Source organism: Neomonachus schauinslandi, chromosome 2 (assembly GCF_002201575.2).
Source record: "Neomonachus schauinslandi chromosome 2, ASM220157v2, whole genome shotgun sequence".
Classification (NCBI taxonomy): domain Eukaryota; kingdom Metazoa; phylum Chordata; class Mammalia; order Carnivora; family Phocidae; genus Neomonachus; species Neomonachus schauinslandi.
This window is the reverse complement of record NC_058404.1, coordinates 132066511-132081846: the sequence shown is the minus strand read 5'-3', so window position 1 is coordinate 132081846 and position 15336 is coordinate 132066511. Positions and strand designations below refer to the sequence as shown.

Below are 15336 nucleotides of genomic sequence, written 5' to 3'. Positions count from 1 at the left end.
ATTCCTTTATTAAATTGGAACCAGCTTTACAATCTTGATGACTCCCTATTAATTAATTAGTTGAATAAATATTGATAAATATAAATAAATATTTAATAATATAATAAATAAAAATAATTGAATAAATAAATTATTGATATAATTGATATAATACTGATATTGATATAAATAATTGAATAAATAATTAAATAAATATGTTCATTATATATTTGTATGACAGTTTAACTTTTTAAAAATTATACTTTGACAATCTCTTATGGAGTTTATAATATAGTTACATATCTTACTTCTTTGCTTTCCTTTTTTTTTAAAGCTTATTTTATTTTGTAAGTAATCTCTACACCCAACATGGGGTTCAAACTCATGACCCCAAGATCAAGAGTCACATTCTCTTTTGACTGAGCTAGCCAGCAACCCCCCTTTGCTTTCTTTTTCCAGTTTGGGGATCAGACTAGTGGGTTACCATGACATAATACTTCCTATTCAATTTTCTCTTTCTCAAAGTCATGAGATCAAACCCCACGTCGAACAATACTACTCAGCCAGAAAGAAAACCACAGCTGGTGACATCACAATCCCAGACTTCAAGATCTATTACAAAGCTGTAATCATCAAGACAGTATGGGACTGGCACAAAAACAGACACATAGATCAATGGAACAAAATAGAGAACCCAGAAACGGACCCTCAACTCAATGGTCAACTAATCTTCAGCAAAGAAGGAAAGACTACCCAATGGAAAAAAGACAGTCTCTTCCACAAATGGTGTTGGGAAAATTGGACAGCCACATGCAGAAGAATGAAAGTGGACCATTTCCTTACACCACACACAAAAATAGACTCAAAATGGTTGAAAGACCTAAATGTGAGACAAGAATCCATCAAAATCCTAGAGGAAAACACAGGCAGCAACCTCTTTTTTTCTTTTTTTAAGATTTTATTTATTTATTTGACAGAGAGAGACACAGCAAGAGAGGGAACACAAGCAGGGGGAGTGGGAGAGGGAGAAGCAGGCTTCCCGCAGAGCAGGGAGCCCGACGCGGGGCTTGATCCCAGGACTCTGGGATCATGACCTGAGCCGAAGGCAGACGCTTAACGACTGAGCCACCCAGGCACCCCGGCAGCAACCTCTTTGACCTCAGCCGCAGCAACTTCTTCCTAGAAACATCGCCAAAGGCAAGGGAAGCAAAGGCAAAAATGAACTATTGGGACTTCATCAAGATAAAAAGCTTTTGCACAGCAAAGGAAACAGTCAACAAAACCAAAAGACGGACCGACAGAATGGGAGAAGATATTTGCAAATGACGTATCAGATAAAGGGCTAGTATCCAAAATCTATAAAGAACTTATCAAACTCAATACCCAAAGAACAAATGATCCAATCAAGAAATGGGCAAAAGACATGAACAGACATTTCTGCAAAGACATACAAATGGCCAACAGACACATGAAAAAATGCTCAACATCACTTGGCATCAGGGAAATACAAATCAAAACCACAATGAGATACCACCTCACACCAGTCAGAATGGTTAAAATTAGTAAGTCAGGAAACAACAGATGTTGGTGAGGATGCAGAGAAAGGGGAACCCTCCTACACTTTTGGTGGGAATGCATACTGGTGCAGCCACTCTGGAAAACAGTATGGAGGTTCCTCAAAAAGTTGAAAATAGAGCTACCCTATGACCCAGCAATTACACTCCTGGGTATTTACCCCAAAGTTACAAATGTAGTGATCTGAAGGGGCACCTGCACCCCAATGTTTATAGCAGCGATGTCCACAATAGCCAAACTATGGAAAGAGCCCAGATGTCCATTGACAGATGGATAAAGAAGATGTGGTATATATATACACAATGGAATACTACTCAGCCAACAAAAAATGAAATCTTGCCATTTGCAATGACGTGGATGGAACTAGAGGGTGTGCTAAGCAAAATATGTCAATCAGAGAAAGACAATTATCATATGATCTCACTGATATGTGGAACTTAAGAAACAAAACAGAGGATCATAGGGGAAGAGAGGAAAAAATAAAACAAAATCAGAGAGGGAGACAAACCATAAGAGATTCTTTTTTTTTTTTTTTAATTTATTTGACAGAGACACAGTGAGGGAGGGAACACAAGCAGGGGGAGTGGGAGAGGGAGAAGCAGGCTTCCTGCCGAGCACGGAGCCCGATGCAGGGCTCGATCCCAGGACCCTGGGACCATGACCTGAGCCGAAGGCAGACGCTTAACCAACTGAGCCACCCAGGCGCCCATAAGAGCCTCTGCTGAGTGTAGAGCCCGACGTGGGGTTTGATCTCAAAGTCATGCACTCAGCATGGAGTCTGCTTAAGATTCTCTTTCTCCGTCTCCCTCTGCCCCTCCCCCCCACTTGCCCTCACTCTATCTAAAAGAATAAAATCTTTTTTTAAAAAAAGTGGTTCAGCAGCAGGTCATGAGTCCATGGGCTACAGAATAAAAAGCAGGCTTCCCTGGCTCTTAATGTCTTATTAAATCACTCCTTGTATATAGCATCCCTTTCCCTTTCAATGTCTTTAGAGAGAGCACTGTGAATGAGATGGGCAAACTTCCTGTGAGGTTGAAATGAAAGATTCAGAAACTCCAGGGCCACCTTGTCATCCAGCCCAGTGGTGAGGACCTGAGGTGACTTGGCAATATCTTTGTGCTTTGTGCCAAGTGCACCCCTATTTACCCTGTGGGTTTTTTTTTTTTAACTCTCTTCTCTTTTGTTCTCTTTTTTATTATTTTGGTATTTATTCAAAAAGTCTTTATTGAGTGCCTATTGTATATGAAGCACTGTGGCAGTTAGGAATTAAATGGTAAGTCAAAACATAGCCCCCACCTCTCATGGAGTTTACAGTGATTCTCCATGATCAATAACAACAATAATAACTAATACATATAGAATCATTACTATGTGCCAGGCCTTCCTCCAAGCACTGTACATTTATTATTTAATTCAAACAGCTAGAAAGGTATTATTGTCACCATTTTATAGATGAGGAAACCAAGGCAAGGAAAGTCAGAAATTTGCCCAGTCGCATGGCTACAAGTGGTGGACCTACTTGTCACCACTTTACTGTCTTCACCGTCCTATCAAAGTAGATGTCACCTGAGGTGTTATACTAATCCATTCATTTATTCATTCATCCACTCATCACACTGTTATTAAACATCTCTGATGTGCCAGGGATGTGGCTGTGGTTTTGGACAAACAAAGAATTAGGAGCAGTCCCTGTCATTGAGTAGATCACAGTTTACTGAGAAAGATAGACATAACCTGTCAATTAGAAATGCAGGGCTACATACCAAGTGAAATGGAAACAAACAAGTGGAAGTGACTCACTTTTGTCTAGGATTGCTGAGAAAGACTTTACAGAAGAGAAAATGTTTTATTAGTGTCTTGAAGGCTTAATAGCAACTCATTAGTTAAAGAATAATAGAGGGCGCCTGGGTGGCTCAGTTGGTTAAGCGACTGCCCCTCCCCCCCTCATGCTCTCTCTATCTCATTCTCTCTCTCGAATAAATAAATAAATAAAATCTTTAAAAAAAAAAGAATAATAGAGAGAATAATCCAGAGAAAGGAGAGAACATAAGGAGAGGCCTGGAGTCATGCCAGTACCAGGTGTGTGGGCAATGTAGGTGGGTGGGAAGTAGCAGGACTTAAGGATCAGAAGTTGAGTTGGGGCTCTGTTGCTCATGCTATAGCCACCACCCAGCCTGACACCACTACCCATGAGCCAGGGGTGGCTGTGCCTCCCAGGAATGCTTATCTTGGAAAATTTGCCAGGGATGTCTTCACCAAGGCTATGGATTTGGCTTCATAAAACCTGATTTGGAAACAGAATCTGAGGGGCATCTGGGTGGATCAGTCGGTTAAACCTCTGCCTTCAGCTCAGGTCATGATCTCAGGGTCCTGAGATCAAGCCCCACATCAGGCTCCCTGCTTGTCAGGAAGCCTGCTTCTCTCCCACTCCCCCTGCTTGTGTTCCCTCTCTCGCTGTGTTTCTCTCTATCTAATAAATAAATAAAATCTTTAAAAAAAAAAAAGAAAGAAAGAAAGAAAAAGAAACCCAAAATCTGAGAATGAACTGGAATGTACAAGTTTAGGTTTAGCCAACACTGAGACCAACCACCAAAGTGAGGGTTAGCCTGGAAACCAAGTACAGATGCACCAAACATGGTCTGATGTCTATGGAGAAATGGAACACTGTCAACACACAAGGAGTGGAGATCTTTGTGGAAGATCAGCTTGCATGTGGACTGAAGCTGACCTTTGATTCATCCTCTCACCAAACATGGGGGATAGGGGCAGGATGCTGGGAGTGGGGAGATAAAGGTGTGGGATGATAAAATCAGGACAGAGCATAAGTGAGAGTTCATCAACCTGGATGTGGATTTCTACATGGCTGGGCCTTCAGTCTGGGGTGCTCAGGTGCCAGGTCAAGAAGGCTGGCTGGCTGGCTGGCTAGCTCCCAGATGAATTCTGAGACCACAAAATCTGGGAGGACCCAGAGCAACTTTGCGGTTGGCTACAAGACTGATGAATTGCAGCTTCACACTAATGTAAATGACAGGATAGAGTGTAGTGGCTCCATTTATCAGAAGGTGAACAAGAAGTTGGGCACTTGGGTGGTTCAGTCGTTAAGCGTCTGCCTTCAGTTCAGGTCATGATCCCAGGATCCTGGGATCGAGCCCCACATCGGGCTCCCTGCTCCGTGGGAAGCCTGCTTCTCCCTCTCCCACTCCCCCTGCTCGTGTTCCCTCTTTTTCTCTGTGTCTCTCTCTGTCAAATAAATAAATAAAATCTTTAAAAAAGAAGGTGGAGACCAATGTTAATCTGGTCTGGACAGCAGGAACTAGTAACACTCACTTCAGAATAGCAGCCAAGTATCAGATGGACCCTGATGCCCGTTTCCCGACTGAAGTGAACAACTCCAGCCTGATGAGTTTAGGATATATTCAGACCCTAAAGCCAGGGGTGTCAGACTGACACTGTCAGCTCTGCTGGATGGCAAGATTGTCAACACTGGTGGCCATAAGCTTGGTCTAGGCCTGGAATGCAAGCATAATTGAATACTGTACAACCGTTTAATTTTAAACTATTTTGCAGGGTAGCTACCTTCAGAATTTAGTGCACCTTTTTCTGGGATACAGTATTGCTAAATATCATGTTAGACCTCCAGATTAAAGATGATTCTGCTTTAAGGTGTTACCCTTTCAGAGATACAGAGGAAACCCAGTTCCAAAAAAGGTACTTTGAGCTGTAGACTTGAGGGGAACTTGGTGGCCTATAGAGATGTCTTTTTTATCTAGAAATGGCTCCTAGTGGAAGCTGATAATTTATAGACAATTTGTAAATTGGTATTGAGTACATGAATAAAATTCTGACTTCCTGAAAGGTGAACCTTGGTTTCCTACCCTAATGGAGGAGAGGCTTGTTGTTTGATGTTGTGTACTAACTCATCTGAAAGAGACTTTATTTTTTTTTAAGATTTTATTTATTTATTTGAGATAGAGAGAGAGCACATACAAGCGGGGGCAAGGGGAGGGATGGGCAGAGGGAGAGGGAGAAGCAGACTCCCTGCTGAGCAAGGGGCCCGACACAGGGCTAGATCCCAGGACCCGGGGATCATGATCTGAGCTAAAGGCAGATGCTTAACCCACTGAGACACCCAGGTGTCCCTGAAAGAGACTTTAGACAGATTTTCACGACCTGTTTCCACCCCAGTCCACACCTCTTTTATACCAAAAATAGTCTGCAGTGCACAGTAGCTGGTTTTTTATGTGCCATTTTGGGGTGGAGAAGGTGGATGTGATGAAACCAATAATTCAGGACTTAATTCCCTTTCATGTTGTGCTTTTTTGCCCTTGCACCAGATGAGATAGCTTCTAAGAGTTCTAGCTGCCAGCAGGAACAGTCTCCGTGACTGTAATCACGTTGTGATGTCGTTCGGAATCTAAATTGGATTTCTATTTATATTCTTGCCACTCGGTTTATCTTTCAGTAGTTCAATGGGTACTTTTTAGAGTCTTACATTTTGTGTGGAATTAGATCCTTCCTTTCCAATGCTCTAATTAACATAAAGTAAAATTTGGATAAAATATTAGAACCTAAAAAAAAAAAAACAGTTCAGTTGGAAACAAAGGGTGACTATTGACCATATTCAAAGGGGTTTCAGCTGGGGATTAATGCATATAGGTCTGTATTTTAGAGACTCTCTAGCACCATTTTTTTTATTTAAAGTTTTTTTTAATTAAGATTATTTATTTATTTATTTGACAGAGACACAGAGAGAGAGAGGGACCACAGGCAGGGGGAGTGGGAGAGGGAAAAGCAGGCTTCCTGCTGAGCAGGGAGCCAGATGTGGGGCTCGATCCCAGGACACTGAGATCATGACGCTTTTTTTTTTTTTAAGATTTTATTTATTTATTTGAGAGAGAATAAGATAGAGAGAGAGAGCATGAGAGGGGGGAGGGTCAGAGGGAGAAGCAGACTCCCCGCTGAGCAGGGAGCCCGATGCGGGACTCGATCCCGGGACTCCAGGATCATGACCTGAGCCGAAGGCAGTCGCTTAACCGACTGAGCCACCCAGGCACCTCCCGAAGGCAGACGCTTAACGACTGAGCCACCCAGGCGCCCCTAGCACCATTTTTAAAAAAGATTTTATTTATTTATTTGAAAGAGACAGCACAAGCAGGGGGGAGGGGCAGAGGGAGAGGGAGAAGCAGACTCCCCGCTGAGCAGGGAGCCTGGAAGCGGGGCGGGGTTTGATCCCAGGACCCTTAGATCATGACGTGAGCTGAAGGCAGATGATTAATTGACTGAGTCACCCAGACGCCTCTCTGGCACCATTGTGAAAGACATCAAGGCTAGAAGATCCTGAGGAAAGGAAAAACAAGTTGGTAACTATTGTAGCCATCTAAACGTTATTTCAGTTATGGAACAGGATTAATTCAATTAATTCTCATAACCCACATAAAGTAGGTGTAACCATATGCCATTTACAGATGAGGCAATCAATGAACAGAGAGGTACGTAGGCTTACCAATAGCCAGGAAATGGAGTCAGATTTTAAACCCAAGCAGTCTGTCTTTTTTTTTTTTAATAGTTTATTTATTTATTTGACAGAGAGAGAGCACAAGCAGGGGGGAACAGTAGGCAGAGGGAGAAGCGATGCGGGGCTCGATCCCAGGACCCTGGGATCATGACCCAAGCTGAAGGCAGACACAAAACCTACTGAGCCACCCAGGCACCCCCCCTTTTTTTTAAAGATTTTATTTATTTATTTAAGAGAGAAAGAGAGAGAGAGCAGGAGCAGGGGAAGGGCAGAGGGACAGGGACAAGCAGACTCCCTGCTGAGCAGGGAGCCTGACATGGGGCTCAATCCCAGGACCCCGATATCATGACCTGAACCCAAGGCAGATGCTTAACCCACTGAGCCCAGGTGCCCCCAGGCAGTCTGCTTTTTTTAGAAGCTTTGGGAATAAGGATAAAGTGCTACGGTACGTGGGGCTGGGGGAGGCAGGATATTATGGAGCAAACATTCTTACACATCCGCTTCCAACATCTCTCTCCTTTTTCAGAGGTGACACTCTGGCTGCTAATCTCTCTGCTCTAAGGGCTAATGCTGTCACACTGCTTTTCTTGAGAACTTTCTCCTTCTCCATCCTGGTTGTGTATATTCCACATAGCTCTGAGAATGTGACCCTCCTGGCCCAAGCACCCTCCTAGGCTAAGTGAAGTCTCCTCCAGATCAGATTTTTTTTTTTTTTTTTTTTTTTTGATACTCAAACCCTGCTTTCAATTCCAGGGAAGGTGGGAGGAAAAGTCTGGGAGCTCGATGGCTTTAAGATGTTGGATTTGATTTCAGGTTTGTTTTGTTTGTGGTGCCTCAGGGATATTCAAGTGGAGATGAGAAAAGAAGCCACAGTGAGAGAAGCCAGAAGTTTGAAGATTTTCTTTTGAAAACACTTATTAAAAAAAGAAAAAGAAGGAAAGAGAATAGTTATTAAATGTTTGGTTTCAGACGCTTAACAGGAATATTCAAATAGTATCTCCCTGGTCATTACTCCTAGTATTTTGCTTTTTTTTTTTTTTTTTTTTTTAAAGATTCCACCCATTTACTTGAGAGAGAGAGAATGAGAGACAGAAAGCATGAGAGGGAGGAGGGCCAGAGGGAGAAGCAGACCCCCCGCCGAGCAGGGAGCCCGACGCGGGACTCGATCCCGGACTCCAGGATCATGACCCGAGCCGAAGGCAGTCGCTCAACCAACTGAGCCACCCAGGCGCCCCACTCCTAGTATTTTGGAAGGCAGTCCTTGTATACAGCTAGATATTTTTTCTAAATAACTTTGAAAAGGAAACCAAACCAGTGCCATCAGTGGCCAAGTTCTTGCAGCCTATTTCTTTTAATGTAGGATTTTTTCTGAAGATAGTTTAGGATACATGTTCTAAAATTCAGTTTCCTCAAGTTTTTTTTTTTTTTAAAGATTTTATTTATTTATCTGACAGAGAGAGAGACAGCGAGAGAGGAAACACAAGCAGGGGGAGTGGGAGAGGGAGAGGGAGAAGCAGGCTTCCCGCTGAGCAGGGAGCCCGATGCGGCGCTCGATCCCATGACCCTGGGATCATGACCTGAGCCGAAGGCAGACACTTAACGACTGAGCCACCCAGGCGCCCCTGGTTTCCTCAAGTTTAAAGAGCCACATAGGGACATATGTCATAATATTTGTACAAAAAAAATTGATAAATACATGTATGTAAAGGTTGTAATTTTTATTTTTATTTTTCCTAGTAAAGAAAAACTGCATGTTGACTACAGAGAATATAAAATACAGAAGTTAAAAAATTCATCTTACCATCATATATAAACATTATGAACATTTGTTCCTTCCATAGTACTTCCCTCTTCTTTCTTTTTGATTACTGCATTTCTTTTATTTTATAATTACAATGTTCCTGGTGTTCCATTTCTTTTTTTAAAAGATTTTATTTATTTATTTGACAGAGACAGACAAAGCGAGAGAAGGAACACAAGCAGGGGCAGTGGGAGTGGGAGAAGCAGGCTTCCTGCTGAGCAGGATGCGGGTCTTGATCCCAAGACCCTGGGATCATGACCTGAGCTGAAGGCAGACGCTTAATGACTAAACCACCGAGGCGCCCCTCTGGTGTTCCATTTCAAACATAGCTATTTCTTCCTCATAGTATATAAACTGCTACTTAAAATATATATATTTGTTGGGGCTCCTAGCTGGCTCAGTCGGTGGAGCATGTGACTCTTGATCTCAGGGTTGGAGGTTTGAGCCCCATGTTGGGTGTAGAGATTACTTAAGAATAAAATCTTTAAAACTATATATATTTGTTTTTTAAATGGTAAAAATAATTCATTCTCACTGTTTAAAAAAAAAGTCATGCAATACAAAAATACATAGAGTCAAAAACATAAGTCTCCCTGTCTTTTCCCAGATTTATTCCCCAAGGTACCTCAAGTGATGGTTTGATTAAATCCTCAAGTTTTTACAAAAGCAATTCTTGGGATAATTTTTCCTCCCATACCTGTAATCTAAATCAATATAAGCATATTTTCCCTAAAGTGTTGTTAATGATTACTTGTCTAACTTTTTTCGGATTACTTTTTTTACCCTGTTTTTAATAATTATGTAAGATACAATGTTGCTAAAACACTGGAATGCCAGTTCACCTTGCTTTGAATGAGTTGGAGGAAGATTTTATATCAAGAGTGTTGTTGGAATACAGGCATTCCTTGAATAGAGGCTAATTATGGCTTAGATTCTCTTCTTTCTTCACCTTTCTTAAAAATAAATTTTTTAGGGGCACCTGGGTGGCTCAGTCAATTAAGCGTCTGCCATTGGCTCAGGTCATGATCCCAGGGCCCTGGGATTGAGTCCCACATCTGGCTCCCTGCTCAGCAGGGAGTCTACTTCTCCTTCTGCCCCTTCCACCCCTGCTCATGCATGTGTTCTCTCTCTCTCAAATAAATAAATAAAATCTTTTTTTAAAAAGTAAATTTTTTATTATGGGATAATTTTAGATCTACAGAAAGATACAAAAATAGTACAGATGGTTCCTGTATACACTTCACCCAGCTTTCCCTAATGTTAGTATCTTGTATAACCACAGTATGTTTGCCAAAGCCAAGAAATTAACACTGGCACAACACTATTAACTACAGACTCCATTTGGATTTTATTAGTTTTTCCATTAATATCCTTTTTCTGTTCCAGGATCCAATTCAGGATACTTCATTTCATTTAATCACTCCATCTTTTTTAATCCCATTATTTCACTGCTCTCTAGGAAAGTTCATGGGAAGGGAAAGGGTTTCAAGACAGAGCACACGCGGACGCGTTTGAGATCATGTTAGCAAAATGAGGCTATACTCATTGGAGTTTTGAGATTCTTGGTGGATGTTATTTTACTTAGTCATCCTGCCTCCTTCGGGCAAAAGTATTTGAGGGATAGCTGTGCCAAATGTCATCCGTGAGTGGAAATCCTCAGGGCGTCATTTGAGAGATGTCAGACATGACTCCATTCTCAAAAATAGCTCCTACCCCACCAAGCTTTTCGTGAAAATCAGAGAAACAAGGATTTGCTTACCACTCTGGACCACAGACGCCTCCATATATCTTTACTAAAAGTGCAGATCATCTTCATATTAATTTATCAGGTCAGTTTTTTTGGCAGGTTGTCAGGTAAGCTGATATAAGGGAACAAGCTTGGGTGGGTGTGTAAAGGAAATGCTGGAGGACTGGCTTGGACACATAGGAAAAAACTTGGAACGCATTCATTTATGCTGTTAAAGGAAATCAAAGTATACTCGGAACTGGGAGCCTATCAGCTTACCTGACAACCTGCCATATAGGGGGATAGTTGGAAGGCAGGAAGTTTGGAGAGAAGGAAAAGTGTGCTTTAAGAGGAGGAAGCAAATGTCTGTGAGAGAGGATAGGAAAAGACAAGCCTAGCCTTTATACCTTCCCTGCAGCTGAATCAGCGCTATACGGAACACAATGCCCACAGCCCCCACGACTGTTGTGGGTGTTCAGTCATTTTATATTGATACAGTCATATCCGTGCTGAAAATATTAAAATACTTCTGATTCAGTTGGTAAAGCAGGTGCTCCCCTGAGCCCCCAAGTACCTTTCCACCGCCCTGTCTGTTCCTGCTCCTGCCCTGGGACCCCTGCGGGAAGGCTTACAGCTCCCTGGCACACCAGGAGAATCCTGCCCAACAGGCCAGGGCCCCATGTCATTTCTGATGACTGGGCCAAAGTGAGCAAATATTTGTGTATTGCTCCTGCTGATAAAGACCATGACCCAGATCCTTTGCTGTATTTTAGATGTTGAGAGGATTCCAACTATCAGGGATTTCCAGACTCAGGCCAGCTTTCTACAATACACATAGAATTCCTCCACCAGTTCATCTTAACTTACTTTTTTTAAAAAAATTGTGGTAAAATATACATAACAAAATTTGCCATTTAGTCATGTTTTTAAAAGATTTTATTTGTTTATTTGACAGAGAGAGAGCACGAGAGAGCACAAGCAGAGTGAGTGGTAGAGGTAGAGGGAGAAGCAGACTCTCCCCACTGGGCTGAGAGCCTGCTGTGGGGCTCGATCCAAGGACCCTGAGATCATGACCTAAGCCAAAGGCAGATGCGTAACCAAGTGAGCCACCCAGGCGCCCCCATTTAGTCATTTTTAAGTGTACAATTCAGTGGCATTAAGGTAATTTTATAGCTTTGTTACCAAGAATGAATTTTTTAAAGTTTATTTATTTATTCTTTAATAATCTCTAAACCCAGTGTGGCTCTTGAACTTGCAACCCCAACATCAAGAGTCACATGCTCTTTCAACTTAGCCAGCCAGGCACCTGACCAAGAATGCGATTCTTATTATTCCTGGGCATCTGAAGGGTCTGTGCTTTGTCTCACACTATTTCTTTCTTTTTTTTTTTTTTTTAGGAGTTTTATAATTTATTAAATAGGGAAGCTGTCAATTTGAACAGGAGGGAAAAGGGAAGTTTATTTTTAAAAATAACATCTACAGAAAAATAGGCAAGAAGGCACGTAGTGCATGTTCTGCCTTCCCTATGTGGGGGAGCAGTTGGAAAGGCACTGTGGACAGCCTCCTGCTAACACAGGGAGGCTCTGCACACTCTAAATTCCTGAATTCTAAACTTCATCGTATAAAACCCCACTTGAAACACGTATCAAAACCCTCCAGCCAAAGCAGTTTTTCAAACCCAAGGCCCACGTGTGCATTTAGATAGCTGCATACAGTGGCCCACCTGGGTGACCCGGGGCCCCGCGTGGGGCATCTGCGCTCAGGTCTCCCAGGGCAGGCAGCGCCCGCAGGCCCACAGGAGTGGAATCCGAGCCAGAGGGGGTACCAGGTGAGGTCGGAGAGGTACTAGGGCCCTTCTGAGACAACCACTCACCGCGGCTCCCCAGCTTTCTCTCCTGTCGAAATTAAGGATGAGCACTTGACTTATCTTATAATTAACGTTCCAGAATGACAACGGAAAACACTCATTATAGAACTGTGGTTTTCAGGTTTAGTAACTTCAAAAAATCACTGGCTTTTATAGAAACGTCTTCCGATAGAGCATTAGTCCGTGAAGCAGCGGGAGCTCCCCCAGAAGGCTTGCGGAGAAGCTGGTGCAGCTCTCACGCGGGGGTTGCTTCTCCCTGCAGCGGGCTGCTCACACTGTGCGGTCATGAAATTAGCACGTCATGATAAATATCTTTACTATGGGTGAAGACGACGTATTTAAAGACACAACGGCATTTCCAAATCCAGTGAGCAGGGACGTCCTGGTGTGAGCAGAGCTATGACCTGGAAGCACCTCAGGGTTCTCAAGAGTCCTCCTCCTCATCTTTAATTTCAGAAATTTTGTCTATAGATTTAAGGATTTCAGCAACAAGATTCAACGTTTCAGCTCCGGAAACCAGCTGCTTTATTGAGGAGTGGGCATTGTTCATGACGACGCGGAGGTTCTGCAAGGCCACGTCGGTGTTCTGCCTCACCACCGTCAGGCTGGCGCCCTGGCCAGACCTCAAGGCTTCATTCTCACGCTTGAAGTTAGAGACCTGTGCCTGGAGCAAGCTGATCTCCTGTTTAAGCTTCATGACGTGGTTTTCTCCCTTCACAGCCCGTTTCGTCATCAGCTCCAGCTTCTGCTCCACCTGCAGGACCACTGACTCCGGATCGTGGTAGTCACTTTCCTCCTTGATCATTTTGGCTTCCAGCTTCCGCTCCAGTGTCCTCACCATTTCTTTTTGAGTCTCAGAGAAGCTCTGAACTTCAGTCAGCTTTCTTCTCAGCTTAGAATTTTCATCTTTCAGTGCTTCATAGCTTATCTGCAGTGTCCGGAGATGCCTGTCTCCCAGAGACTCTCCGTGGGCCGCGAAGTCTGCGCTGGGGTTCCCCGCCAGAGAGGCGCGAGAGTCAGAGTCGCTCAGCGTCCACGGGGGCAGTGTCTCGGGCGCCACCAGCTCCGACGGGGCAAAGAAAAAGGAGACGTATGTGCTGCAGGGTGACGTGCTGGCGGCGACCCCGGAGGAGCGGGTCTGCTCCACAGTGGATGGCAGGTAGGCCCCGTTCCACCCGTCGTCCTCATCCTCGTCTTCGTCCTCGTCCAGTAGATGGCCAGCCCCCATAGGGTCTTCAAAAATTGGCTGCTGATATTCTAAGCCACACCCCACGGTCTGGGAGGTCGGGGAGTTGCGGCCGAGTCCCAGTGGTGTCTCGTGGCTTCCTTTGAATAAATCCTGTTGTTGGCTGTATCCCCTCCTGACAGGCTGCGGTTCTTGGTTTTCAGAAACTCTTTAAAGGAGAATGGATTGGCCTCTGCAAGATCTTCAAGTTTATCATCTCCAAAATGTGTCTCTTGGGCTCCTGGCAGACCTTGCTTAGTACATTTCCCCTTTCCGTAGCCAAAATCTGCAGCCCGGCCCGGCGGGGCGGGGGCGGCCCCGGGGCCCGGCGGGCTCGGCCCCGCGGCCAGGCCCGGCCACTCACCGTCCGGAATGACGAGGCTTCGGGCTCGCCACAGCGGGGGGACGCCCGGGAGGCGCGCATAGCCCGCCATCGCCGCGGGGCCCCCGGCGCCCGCCCTCCCTAGCCTGGCAGCGGCGGCTCCATGGCCCCGGTTCCGCCCCAGCCCCGGCCCGAGTCGTCCGCCCCCATCGCCCGCCCCCTCACCCGCCGCCCAGCCGCCTCTCCCAGCCTCTCGCTGCGGCTTCCTGTCTCACACTATTTCTTTCACTTCAGATATTTTGCTCTTTCATCTGCCTATTGAAACCCTGAATATATATTTCAATGTCCACCAAATCTTCATTAATCTGTCATAGCAGAAACTAAGCCCTGCTTGCTCGAAATTCTTAAAACACACAATTTGAAACTCTCAAATATTTCCACTTCTGCCTTGCATTATCATTTTTTTATGTGTGTGTATGTTTATTTTTTTTAAAGATCTTATTTATTTGACAGAGACAGCAAGAGAGGGAACACAAGCAGGGGGAGTGGGAGAGGGAGAAGCAGGCTTCCCACGGAGCAGGGAGCCCGATGTGGGGCTCGATCGCAGGACCCTGAGGTCATGACCTGAGCTGAAGGCAGTCGCTTAACCAACTGAGCCACCCAGGCCCCCCTATGTGTATGTTTATTAATGCCATCTAGACACCTGTTTCTTAAAGTGTTATGCAGGGATTACCCCTATTAGAATCACCTGCTTTAAAACAACGATGATCCAGGGTGACTGGGTGGCTCAGTCCGTGAGCGGGAAGCCTGCTTCTCCCTCTCCCACTCCTCCTGCTTGTGGTTCCTCTCTCGCTGTGTCTCTCTCTGTCAAAAAATAAATAAAATCTTAAAAAAAAAATAAATTAATTAAAAATAATAATAATAAATAAATAAAATCTTTTAAAATAAAAAAATAATAAAAATAAAACAATGATGATCCTCAGACCCCAATACCAGAAATTCATTTAATAAGTCTGGAAGAGGGCCCAGATCCTGCATTTTAAACAAGTTCCCCAAGGGATCTTATGCATACTAAAGTTTGAGAGCAAAGTTCTAGGCAATTTCTCCTAAAGGGTAGGGGCTATGTCTGGCTTATTTTACCATCTTTTGTAGCACTCGTGCTCTGAACATAATAAATCCTGAATCGAGCAGCTCGGTTGACTGTATACCAAAAATGTGATTTTTCTCTTCATCTCTATGATTTGGACAACTGTTTTTTTGTGTGTGTTTGTTTTTGAATGGCCAGTGTCCAGTCCTATTTCTGCTTAAAACATCTCATTTTCTTTG

General features: G+C 44.0%; 1 protein-coding gene and 1 pseudogene across 1 annotated transcript; one reads left to right on the top strand and one right to left on the bottom strand.

Moving 5' to 3' along the window:
* Positions 1-3620: 3620 nt before the first annotated feature.
* Positions 3621-5084, top strand: LOC110591399 (annotated as a pseudogene).
* Positions 5085-12887: 7803 nt separating this feature from the next.
* Positions 12888-14122, bottom strand: LOC110591501 (endosome-associated-trafficking regulator 1-like). The gene is given in 2 exon segments (XM_044912675.1): positions 12888-13774; positions 13777-14122. Coding segments are annotated over 2 exon segments (1233 nt in total).
* Positions 14123-15336: the final 1214 nt, after the last annotated feature.